At 49.2% G+C, this 12,355-nt stretch overlaps 4 protein-coding genes across 4 annotated transcripts; 3 read left to right on the top strand and 1 right to left on the bottom strand.

Annotated features, from left to right (window-relative positions):
* Positions 1 to 241: 241 nt before the first annotated feature.
* On the bottom strand, positions 242 to 959 carry PV05_03355 (uncharacterized protein; the record flags this gene model as incomplete). Its single annotated transcript, XM_013463992.1, has 2 exons — positions 242 to 863; positions 949 to 959. 2 exons carry the CDS (start codon positions 957 to 959, stop codon positions 242 to 244), a joined length of 633 nt encoding a protein of 210 aa, XP_013319446.1.
* Positions 960 to 1,770: 811 nt separating this feature from the next.
* PV05_03354 (uncharacterized protein) lies at positions 1,771 to 3,195 on the top strand (the record flags this gene model as incomplete). The annotated part of the gene is made up of 5 exons (XM_013463991.1): positions 1,771 to 1,976; positions 2,032 to 2,351; positions 2,404 to 2,702; positions 2,760 to 2,919; positions 2,972 to 3,195. The coding sequence occupies 5 exons, from the start codon at positions 1,771 to 1,773 to the stop codon at positions 3,193 to 3,195; spliced, it is 1,209 nt and encodes a 402-aa protein (XP_013319445.1).
* Positions 3,196 to 5,703: 2,508 nt separating this feature from the next.
* PV05_03353 (uncharacterized protein) lies at positions 5,704 to 6,698 on the top strand (the record flags this gene model as incomplete). Its single annotated transcript, XM_013463990.1, has 3 exons — positions 5,704 to 5,888; positions 5,943 to 6,271; positions 6,352 to 6,698. 3 exons carry the CDS (start codon positions 5,704 to 5,706, stop codon positions 6,696 to 6,698), a joined length of 861 nt encoding a protein of 286 aa, XP_013319444.1.
* Positions 6,699 to 8,583: 1,885 nt separating this feature from the next.
* On the top strand, positions 8,584 to 9,211 carry PV05_03352 (uncharacterized protein; the record flags this gene model as incomplete). The annotated part of the gene is made up of 2 exons (XM_013463989.1): positions 8,584 to 8,780; positions 8,830 to 9,211. The coding sequence occupies 2 exons, from the start codon at positions 8,584 to 8,586 to the stop codon at positions 9,209 to 9,211; spliced, it is 579 nt and encodes a 192-aa protein (XP_013319443.1).
* Positions 9,212 to 12,355: the final 3,144 nt, after the last annotated feature.

Here is a 12,355-nt window from a genome sequence, read left to right as displayed (position 1 = left end):
CAAAGAACCTCTTATCAATCTTCGCCCAATAAACCATATCAAATGCCCAGCATCGCCTCGCTGCATAACTGACCCAAAAATCCCCAGGCTTCCAGCTGTCGTGAACAAAAAGCGAGAGGCACTGGTCTTGCTTCAATATCCCGCGTTTGATGGCAGCAGTTTCTCTCTCACGGATAGCTGCCAGGAATATGGGAAGGCGTTGCTCGTAGACGCGCGTCCAATCGTCCAGTCCTTCCGGCCATTACTCAGGAAGCTCAAGTAGAAGCCAGGCTGGTGCACTGTAAGCAAATTCGCAGGGCCCAGCGTACGTGAATTCCCAGTCCACTGTTCCGGTGACTTGGAATTTGGCGTTCGACAGAACGTTTGCTGGCCTAAAATCATCGTTGACCAGGGGAAATGGCCCTTGGTTGCCGTATTTGGAAAGCTGGCCTTCCCTTGCCAGTCTTTGGAAGAGACATCTCGCAAGCATGATATCCGCCATTTGCCCATATATAAAATGTAGCCGTTCGTTGGATATGCATGGATCCAGAATGGGGCGCTCTTCGTATGGGATGTCCGGTGTGTTGAGCGCGTCAACGAGGTCACACTCGTGTTCAATGAACTCCATGATAATAAACGGACCTAGGCCATCCGGACTCTCCTCAGCTGCGCCCGAATGGAGAACAAGCGGAAGCGAGATACTGGTCTTATCCGCAAGAAATCGCATCACAGCGACCTCACGTTGGATCTTTTCTGCCGGGAACATTGTCTTTCCAGGCATTGGAATTCGCATGACTGCAGAGCCCCCATCGACAAACTTCAAGCGAATCCAAGCATTGAAAGCACCTTTCTGAGGGGTTGAGAGCGAGTCGGGAATGCCACCCCTATATTTGTCTATCAGTTTCCCAATCTTTACGAGGTTGTCCCTCTTGAGAAGCTTGCTCTTCCATGCATCGCAAATCTGCATACTTCGCTCCCATGATTCATCGTCATAGTCTAAGTTTGTGTCGGTGAAGATCGGAGACGACATATCGAAGGGCGGGGGGGTTAACTAAATAGAAGGTACATATTGCTGTGAGTCGTAGATATCCTCTTGAAAGTGGACGAACATGGTGTCAAGTTCGATGTGCCCCTTACGAAGCTTGGTATGCGTTTGAGATGCAGCCATCTCGGCATTCGGGGCCGTCCCAGCCCGTCTCAGCCCCTAAACCTTTGATCAAAAGAAGGTGAAGCTGCTCTCTTGGTTATTCGCGAGAGACAAGCGGGCTGTGGGGAGGCTAGCTTGGTCTTTGGAGGACACGCGGCCATCTTCCCCCCTCAAAAGCGTCAGACTCGTGACTTTGCACAGTACGAGCAGACAGTTTTTCTTCATTTTGATAGTGGAGTTAACCTCTTCTGCCCGTCTGTCGCTGCTAGAGTTGTGTGATGCTGCTTGTTGATGCGAAGCTTTACTCCCGTCAACAGAACACTGGGTGGCTTCGGCGGCAACTCAAACGTCGACTCTAGGTCAAGGGGGGGATCAAGCTTGGGTCTCGAGTTCACCTGATCGGTCGTCAAGATAGGGTGAAGGCTGCCGAGCCGCCTACGGCAGAACCAGTCCCGCCGCTCTTTCCTACCCTTCACATCCGACTGCCTGCCCTCCTAACCATAACGATGATGGCGTTGGCCTTTCCACGTATAATAAGGCCCCAACTACATTCCTGGTCTCCAGTTGTACCCTGGAACTACCTGATTACTCCTCGACTCACCAGGCGACTTGAACAGGTGTGGATGGCCAGCTCCGCACGCAGGATGTCTATTCAGCCTCGCACCTTTCCGAGTGACGGCTTCGCCGCCCTCCCGAAGCATGAGAAGTTCGAGGAGGAGAGACTCGTTGGCTACAAAGCCGAAAAGTTCTATCCCGTCCGACTGGGCGACGTCTTCGAGTCGAGGTACCAGGTCGTCGCAAAGTTGGGCTTTGGCACGGCCTCTACCGTCTGGCTTTGCCGGGATCTGCAGTAAGTCGACTTTGGTATACCGTGTTTCCGTCGCATCCTGCTGACTCCTATCGAGTGAAAACGCCCTGGTCACTCTCAAGGTCTGCATCGTCGGAGAAGATGATACCCAGGAATTGGCCATTTCTCACCATATCAAGTCTATTAACGCGGACCACCCTGGTAAGGAAAGGCCGCGCGTGTCGCTGGACGACTTCCGTATCAGAGGTCCTTATGGATTTCACCAATGTCTGGTTTTCGAGACACTAGGCGTTACCCTGACCAATTTAAGAGACTTGTTCGAGAACAGGGCTCTTGAAAAGACACTCTTGCAGAAAGTTTTGTTCATGATTGTGACGGGCCTAGACTTCTTGCACCAGGTGGGGGTAGTGCATACAGGTCTGTCCCTTATCTGGCCACATCGCAGCGTATTAGTTAAGAAGTATCCTAGACCTATCGCCCAACAACATCCTAGTCGGGGCCGACGCTATTGCGACGTCTAAAGTCGAGCAGGCCGAACTTGCTAGCCCATCGCCGCGTAAGGTTTTAGCGGATCGCATCATCTATCTTTCTTATACCATGCCAACGACCTACAATCCGCCATTTATTACCGATCTCGGCGCTGCTCGCTTGGGGGATCCGGGGCAAAAGTACTCTGGCGGCGTCATGCCGGGGGTTTTTCGAGCGCCTGAGATTATCGCTGGTATAGAATGGGACTCGAAGATAGACATCTGGTCTATTGGAGTCATGGTACGTATCATAACGTCCTAAGGTTCATTTTATGTGTCGCTTTTAATATATCGGTAGATTTGGAGCCTATTCGAAAGCGGCAATCTCTTCTATGCTGTCAAGGACGGCCATTTGAACGATGAGCTCCACTTTGCTGAGATGGTCTCTCTCATGGGACCCCCACCGAAGCAGTTTTTGCATCGCAGCGATCGATGTCGTCAGTGCTGGGACTCAGAAGGTAAGGATCCCCGATTCTAGAATTGGTAGTGTCTCTATATCGCTTGGAATAGCCTCATTAACGATCAAAGGCAACTGGATTGCTGCGACACCGATTCCCGACCAGACTCTTGAGTCGCGTGAGACACGTCTAGAGGGCAAGGACAAGGAACTACTCCTAGCCCTCGCTCACAAAATTTTTCGTTGGCTTCCGGAAGAGAGGCCGTCAGCCCAGGACCTTTACGAAGATGAGTTCCTTACTCAGTTTGTGCCCAAGGACCAGCCAGGGGCTTCATGAGCACCGGAAAGTTCGTGGCACTGCATGCGTGGCCATGGGAGGCGGCGATGGCGGAGGTCCTGTGAAGGCAAGGAATGGGTAAATGGAGGCAGTCGGTCGGTTAGAACTTATTATTCGCAACCGGTCGACAGAGCCAAACTCAAGGATGGGATGCGACATCCTTCCAAGAAACGATTGTCTGATCAGCACACTACACGAGCACAGCAACAGCCGGTATAAGGGACCAAATGTGCGGATCGATAGGTTTGTGCACACAGAATTCCAGCCGTCAATGAGGAGCACGTAAGAGAATACATCCGAGCCGAGACCAAACGGACAACAAATGCGTCTCGAAACTGGCTTACTGTACTGTAATAATGCACATTCCTCAATTCTCCTCCAACGTCTGCTTGATCTGGCCTTTCGACCTTTCGAGTATTGCCAGCAGTGCAGCTATGAATTCCTCAAATCCAGCTTCCTTGGTTTAAGGAACAACCTCGGGCTTCTGGGGCAGAAATGAAGTAGAGTGCTCAAGGGACCCGACATCCTTGTTGACAGTTCTCGAGATTTCGGACGACAAGGTATCGCATCTAAGTCCTTCCACGAGCCATGGATGACGAAGTAACTGTGCCGAGAAAATACGTTGACGCGCATTCGTTTGCAACATGCTGCGGAGAAATGCTGCAAATGGTTGGATATCTTTTTCTCCGAAGGTTGAAGGCAGCCGTTGCTTCAGGTAGTCCGAAAAGACACCACAATCCTGACCATCATTGCCGATTCTGTCGCAGATGAGAGACTCATGTTCCTCGTTGACGTACTCTGCAGTAACGCTAAAGGTGTTTAATGTAAAGAGTGGCTCGTTTGTAGCAAATTCGAAGATCTCCACGTGGTTAGGTTGGCTAAGTTATAGCAAAAGAGCAACTGAGACTCACCAAGCATCCCAAGCACCAGATGTCGATGCTAGCATCCCAGTGGCCTCTGCGAATCAATTCGGGAGCACGAAGCGCCCTCGGGGTTACTGGCTGTTCGCGAACTCGAATATCTTGCGATGTAGCTGTTTTCAATGTTTAGCTTTGACGACCTTCAATACCATGGTTCGAGATAGACTTCCCTCCCCCAAGATCACCGATTTTGACAACAAGAGAAGAAATCTCCGCCTTATCCAACGCTCCACGAAATCTCTGCGAAGGTAGCAAGTACTTTGGAGCAGATTCGTCAACGACTATTCCCTCAAGCCACTTCACAGGACAGAATTCTGGCTGTCGGAGCGGGATATCAAGGTCGGACGAGGCAGCCAAAGAGAACAAAATGTTTGCTGGTTGCAGGTCTGACAAGAGTCAGAGGGGGTAGCTCGTGCGTGGAAGGGGCAGGAAGGACAGAATGCAAAGCCTACCACAGTGGATAACGTTGGACTCGTGGAGAAAATCCAAACCAAGAACTATCTCTGCAGATAGTTTCTTTACATAGGCTGCATCGCGTAGTTGGCCCCGGACAGTCATTTCCCTGCCGTCAGACAACATCACTGGCAGCACGAGGCAGAGATGGGTGCCGTTAGGGCCATTGTGTTGAAAATGGTCGAGTAGCTCTATTACATATTTTCTTCCAGGGTGTGAAAGTGATGAGCTCGACAGATGTTGGAGAATTTCGAGTTCATTGTTCGTCTTTGACTGGTCCGCCTTGACAATTTTCAGTGCGACATGCCGCTGAGAACTGCTCCCTTTAACTTAACCCTGAACTTTTTGAGGAAAGGTTTGAAGATGACTGTACCTCTGGTCAAGAGCTAGCCACACAGTGGAATATTGACCATGGGCTAATTTTCCGACAATTTTGTACCTATAGTTGAATATATCGTTGAGGTGCACCGGATGGTAACCACCGTGTCGATACTCTTCAACAGACTCAACAACGTCATGAATCCTCTCGAAGCGACGCTTCATCTCGGTACTATAGCACGCACAAAGTGCGTTGAAAAAGACAAGAATTGAGCAAGATTTTAGGGTGAAGAACTTTTGAAACGGCTAGTCCAACCCATAGAAAATTATCGCAATCATCATACTTATGTCAAGATTATGAGTTGCCAAAGACTCTCCCACTTCTGCTTCAGAACTCTGTGCGTCGAATCGCCGTGAATCTTGTGATATCAGTCCAAGATTCATCATCCCAGAAGTATTGACAAACCTGTTGCAGATGGAAGAAGCCTGTTTATATTGCGCTTTTACCGTAGCGATTTCGCGAGGATGGTCTTTGTCTTTCCACCACTGGCTTATTGACATAAGATAGGATGTGGACTGCAATGATGTTACTGAATAGCCAATCACTACTTCGACACATCAACTCCAGAGAAGGACCGCTAGTAATTGAATATCTAGGGAGAATCGTCTCGTTGCAGCTCGAGAATGGCTGTTCTGTATCGATATGACTGCACTCCGCCGTAGAGATCGCGACTTTATCCTTGGATGGCGCTTACACCAACTTGTTTATTCTACCGTCCCTCCTCAACAACATTCGCAGTCCCCTCGCGGATCCGTCATGGAAGACTTATCTATCTATCATGATACAAACCTTCTTATGAACCAAGAGGATATGTCGAAGTACCGCCCTGGTGGATTCCATCCGGTCTGCCTTGGAGATATCTTCAAGGATGGCCGTTACAAGGTACATCACAAGCTTGGCTGGGGTGGGTATTCCACCGTCTGGCTGGCTTTAGACCAAGAGTATATCACAGCAAGACGTAAAATTACATGCTGTGTCTTACTGACTGATCGCAGGCGCGGAGAATGGGTTACGATCAAAATTAAAACGGCGAACAGTTCGAAGCAATCTCAAGAACTTCATAATTTACTATCATTGGCAAGCATGGCCAATGGAAATCTAGGCTCCAAATACATCGTCCAGTTACTCGGTCATTTCTTTCACCAAGGGCCTAATGGAAACCATCAGTGCCTGGTGTTTGAGTTACTTGGTCCTACCGTTGATGCGGTCGTCGGAGATATCAATCTAGGTGGAGACGTTCTCGAACCGGCAACTATCCTCAGAATGTCTAAACAACTGCTGCAAGCTATTCAATTCATGCATGAGGTTGACTACACACATGGGGGTATGTCGGAATCCAGATGTTATACTTAAGATCTCTCGCTCGAAATGTTAAATCTTCGAGTCGGGCGCTGACTTATCCAGATTTGAGTGGCAGGAATGTTGCCTTCACGTCTAATAATTTATCAAAGTTGACAGAAGAGGAACTCTTTGAGGCCCTCGGCCCGCCTGAGACGGAAAAATTGACACGTCGAGATGGAAAGACTTTAAGTCGAGGCGTACCGTCACAGCTGGTAAAAGCAACAGGCTGGGATAACTGGATAGATGAAGATGAGGAAGATATTCGGGTTTTTGACTTGGGAGAGGCTTTCCCGAAAGGAGCCGAGCCTGACAAGCTCCCTCAACCTTCACATTTAAGGTCTCCAGAAACGATTTTCACGGGCTGCTGTAACTACGGACACGATTTATGGCGTGCGGGTATTATGGTGTGAACGCCCACCCAAAACTCCAAAAGACATACTGACATCTACTTGGGCAGATATATACATTCCTCTTTGGATCGGTGCCGTTTCAATATTGGTACGATGACGGGCTGGTTGCACAAATGATTTATTTTGTGGAGGAATTGCCGGTGGAATGGCAGCAAAAATGGAACGATATGCGACTGAAATCCGGAAGGGATTATTCGCTACGCAAGTCAATTTCCAACGCATGGCCAGTTGATTTTGAACTTGTTCTTGGTCTATTCTTAATGGGATCTAACTAGTAAATTCATTAGTGGATGAGAAACCCCCCCGGTTTAAGCTGGAGCAAAAATTTGAAGACCGGATCCGCGACGAGAGTCTGAAGCGTCTCCTCCCAGTCATCCAGGGCCTAATGAGGTTCAAACCTTCAGATCGACTTTCAGCATCCCAGGCGCTTGATATGGTCAGCTCCATAGGTAGCTAAGCTAAAGATTGTCAGATCTTTGAGGGTTCGGAGGTCACTACGGTCAGCGAAGACCTAGTTGTCAATTCATCTTCAGGTTGATCCAGGCCTCTAGTCACCATCCGTCTTGCGTGGCGGCGAACGGGATCCTGAGCATACGTCAGACCTTACCAGACACGACTCGAGCATACGACCACAGGACAGGATTGAGGAAGAGAATGATGATCCTCGTCGAAACACTAGATCTCGCGTTGCTCGAAACAATCCGGCATCTTCTTCGGCCATTCCACAAAGCCAATCATCAAGAAAAGGAAAGCTTCACGAAGATCCCAAACATGAACCAGACAACGATTCGACGGCGTGGACAGATCAGATCTTGAATCGATCGTGGGAAAAGCAGTGTCTCCCAACGACATCTATCAATCCCTTAAGGAATCTACACAGAATCTCAAGATTCCCGAAATGCAATATCTGATCCGTCTCTTCTTGCATTTTTCGGAGGACCGCAGGCGTTTCGACATCTCAGAGATACCTTCGCAGCGATATGTCGGCCATAAACGACCGAGTATATCACGCTTGCACGCTACGTACCAGCACTAGACAGAGCCAACCACGCCGAGCCTCTAGAGCAACGGGCAGCAACGGCAAGGGGTGTACGGTGAAAGAGTCCAGCTGCAGCAGGATGTTGAACGTCGAGGTGTTTCTGAGTATCAAAAAGTTGCCTTGGACGGAATGCTGGTCGTATCCTACCCAGGACTGGACCTCGATGGTTGCAGAATATGCAAATATGAAGGAGGAGCTCCAAAACAAGGCATAGGCTGGGCCGACCGCTTACGCAAAAATGAACGGGTCATAGCTGAAGCCGGTATGCTGCCTCGGATCGCCTACAATATGTCGAGGCGGTATCGCCAGAGCGAACTCGTCTTCCGCTTATCTCTTTATATCATCGTGACTCCCTTGCGGTTGCCTTTGGCGGTCTACCGGCGTCAGCCATACTCACAGTCGATAGCTTTGGCGGCCTGCAAGATTGGCGAATGGTATTCCCAATATCTGGGGCGTAGCTACACCTCCCCCAAAATAACCGCCCACCTACTGCAGCCAGGCACCTAGGGCTCAAGGTGTACTTTTAAGTGTTTCCTGTTGCATCTTCGTTAATTCAAACCTGGCATTAATGCCATCTAAAACCATCCAAATCAGTACAAATCGCCCTTTTTTGTTCTTTCCCCAAACTAGTTAGCTCCGTGATAGAAGGTGTTGCCTGGAATCCTACTTTTCGGACGTTCCCCCGACGAACCCACGCCTGCACAACACTGTCACGGTCAATTTCACCTCCACTTTCACTTCCTCATTACCAGTTCAACATCGGCACCCAGCAATACTTACCTGAATATTCTCAAAAGACCTTCTAGGCCCTTCCTATGGGGTAGATCAATCTGCAAGCTTTCCACTATGTCGACATATGAGGCAGAGCTGGAGAAGTACGAAACCGAACCTCTCCTTCACACAGAAGAGCGTATCGATAAATACCGACCTGGAGGCTACCACCCTGTATCGATTAGGGACACTTTCGGCAATGGTCGCTACACAGTTTACAATAAGTTGGGTCATGGTGGATCTTCTACAGTATGGCTTGCACTTGACGGAAGGTAAAGTAGCATCATTCACAAGACGACGCACGGTACTCACAAGATCTAGCATGGATGAATGGGTCGCAATCAAAATTCTGACTGCTGAGAAATCCCAAAATTCTCGAGAACTAAGATCGCATAAGCGTCTGGCGAAGCTTCCACAGGAGTCTGGGCTATCTCGGTTCTTCGTGCAACTACGAGACCACTTCTTCCACCAAGGGCCAAATGGCAGTCATCTGTGTCTCGTTACCGAACTCCTTGGTCCACGTCTCCCTGTTGTTCTCGAGGAGTTGAGAGATAAAGACACGTGGCTTGCACCGAATATCGTCCTCAAAGTTGCACAGGAGTTGCTAGAGGCCATTGAAGTCTTACATCGAACTGGATTTACGCACGGAGGTATGGGAAACCCTCGAGGTGTTACAATCATCTACGACGTCGATCTTGCTTAGGGATGTATTTTTTGCTTCATTCAACTGACCGGGCTAGATCTGAATATGAACAATATTGTTTTCACCTGTCATCGCTTGGCAAGCAGTGAAAAACGAATTTGGATCGAGCTTGCTGGACCCGCCTGCAGTAAGTTGGTTCGACGAGATGGTAAACCATTAAGCCCGTCGGTTCCGAAGGAATATGTGGAAACCGAGACATGGTATGACTGGAATGATGAAGAGTTTGAAGATATCAAGATACTCGATTTGGGCGAAGTGTTCAGCCAAGGGGAAAATCCTCCTCCATGCGTTTTACCAGCCGAATGCCGGGCCCCAGAAATTATCTTCGAGGATTCTTTCGATCACAGAACTGACCTATGGCAAGCTGGCTGCGCAGTACGTCCCACTCTTGATCTGGTTGTGCAGGTAGCGGTGCTAACGGTCTCGGCGCAAAGATATATATGTTGGTATTCCGCATGTTTCCTTTCTCGGCCTTCGATGGCTACGAAAATCTTGTCCTAACCATAATGGATATTTTGGGTGACCTGCCCAAGGAGTGGATAACTCGTTGGCAGACTATACAACAAGCTTCAAAGTCGCCGGAGCCGTTGGATCCAGAGAGTATGGCAATCCCTACCAGGAAAAACAGTCATTCCCTCTTCCAACTTCAGTTTTGATGGTCGGGACTATTCTAGTTGTTGGGTGTGCTTTGGCTGAAATCTATCCAAACAATGTAAACGTCAATTCGCTAACGCTTTTGCCGCTAGGAGCGAATGGTAGACGACCGAACCCCTTGATATACTATGTGACAGAGGGGTTTCCAGAAGAGACTTTGAGAATACTTGTCCCAGTGATCAAAGGCCTCCTAACGTATAAGAGATCTAGCAGACTTTCTGCCTCTCAAGCCTTGCAAATATTGGAGCAGTCAAAAAATTCAAGAGGGAAGCTAGATTCAGCAAAGAACGGCCTTGGGATAACAGCAGGTTAACAAGTCGCTTGATGAAAGAAAGAAGAGGTGATGGAGACCTGCTGGGAAATGGGCGCCAAGTGAACCAAGGTGCTGCCGAACCGAAGAGTCGAGAGGTGCAGATCGTCGAGAAAGTGAAGGCCGGTTCTTTAGGCGGTGCCGGGGGGTTGTTGGCGTCTTGTCCTTTTTAGCGGCTCCGGCTGGCCACCACGGAGTCTGCTAGTGCTTGAACACGCTGCTCCAAGGCAGTGGTCGTTCGTCGTCCAGCAGCAGCTCGTTGATGCAAGTGACGGTTTGATACAGGTGTGCGATATACAGGCCTGGTAGGAGATATTAAAAGTGGGCGAGGGGAGAAGTCCTCAATCGATTGAGAAATGGCTGGGAAAGACGAAATACTCGTATTATTCCCTTATCTCTAAAGCTATGACCCGACGTTGTAGATAAAGTATACAATTTAGATATCTTGTTCAGGTTTTAGGTTTTAGGAATGGGTATCGCAAGATTCTACCCAGTATTCAGAAAGGGTAACGAGTATCGGAACCACTGCGACTCCTCTTCCTAACTGTATCACAGCCTGTGTTGCCGAATAACATTCCATCGGTACTAAGCCGGTGCCATAACCAATACGATCGATCTCGAGGTTTTGCACAAGAGGGGGATTGGAATCTAGACCAGACATATTGGAGCTATTCTCTAGACTACCTCCGCTACTCGATCGCGTGGAAAGTGCCCACCACTTCAAACATGACTTTTCTTTCCAACTGGACATCGGTGCTAGCAGGTTCGTCAGTAATATGAAGACAGCCATATGCCAGAGAGGAAGCCGAAAAGATTCTGCCATCCAGATGACCCCATGCCTGAGCTAGATCATCTACTCACTTTTTCTGTCCTGCACCTTGCATCTCGAGTGTGGTCGCAAAACGGACACTTGTTGGTTTTGATCGAGATGTCGCCTCTTCCGCATTTACACTGGTGGATTCCTCGAGTTAGACAATGTAATGGTTCTTGGTAGAGGCAATTGTGGACAATCCGCAACATGAAAGAGAGAGATCCTGCGATCCTAGATTGATCAGCGTTCATCTCGTGGTGAGCGGGAACACTAGCTGAGTCACATACCTTAGAGCAAAAGGAAGACAGGACGAGACAGCTCAAGGCTTAGACACCTTGAATTTGGACAGGTGGTTGAATGGACCGGGCAGCACTCACGCAACTCCATATAAATACGGCCGGCCCCTTTCTTATGGTTGGTGGCTATTCGTCCTTACAAAAGCAATGGTCAGCGGACTGTGTCTTGAAGAGAAACATGAATCAGTGGGATGCAGCTCCGAGATGCCAGGGGTTCGATTATGGTGCAAGGGTATATCGGGTGATGGTTGGTGCTAGTTGTTTACCATGGCGATATCACTGTACCCTTCCCAACAATAAGGGAACAACGACAAGTCTCAATATCAGAAGCAAGACGCCGTGTGAGGTTGTGAGGTTGTGAGCTTTCACCTAGGACCAGGATCGGGCCGGTGAGACGCTCCTTATATATGTCAAAGGTAGGAGGCTTTGAGTGTGAAAAGGAATCTCTGTTCTCTGTCCAAGGGTCCCAGGGGACGCGCTGACTATATACCCAGGCCAGTCCTGGGGGCTGGGAATGCCTAGAATCTGACATAGCTGACAATAGAATACTCCTCTCACCGCCTTGTACTCCGTATGGACGAGGCACAACATTCAATGGGCATCCGACAGGGTTGCCTCACCGGGTGATGCCACGCTCAGTCGAGGACCGCCAATGCTTGCAGCGTTGCCGTGTCGTGTTAAATTCTGATTGGACTACGGCGGCCCACTGGACCAATGTCTCTTGCAACTTGGTCTTTGAGAAAATCCATCATTGCACCAACACTGCCATGTGCTGGAGGTGCAGTGAGTCGAGTTTCTCAAAGATCAAAGACCAAGTTGCATGAGACATTGGTCGTGAGTGGTCCACCTGAGCCGCCGTACCACTAACACGCTAACACGCTAACACCACTCGCCGCCCTCTCGTCCAATTAGCCATTCTTTAGCGCCTGCGGCTTGAAATCGTGTGTCAGCCTCGATCCAACACAGACATACCATAGTATCACCAATCCATTGACTGGATGCGACGTGCTGCATCGATATCCTGTCACACCTCTCCTCTCAACATGCAACCCTGCCTAACCCCCCGCGCAATA

This window comes from Exophiala xenobiotica (genome assembly GCF_000835505.1).
Source record: "Exophiala xenobiotica strain CBS 118157 unplaced genomic scaffold supercont1.2, whole genome shotgun sequence".
NCBI classification, from domain to species: Eukaryota; Fungi; Ascomycota; class Eurotiomycetes; order Chaetothyriales; family Herpotrichiellaceae; genus Exophiala; species Exophiala xenobiotica.
The sequence above is the reverse complement of the archived record's forward strand: the minus strand, read 5'-3'. Positions and strand labels throughout refer to the sequence as shown.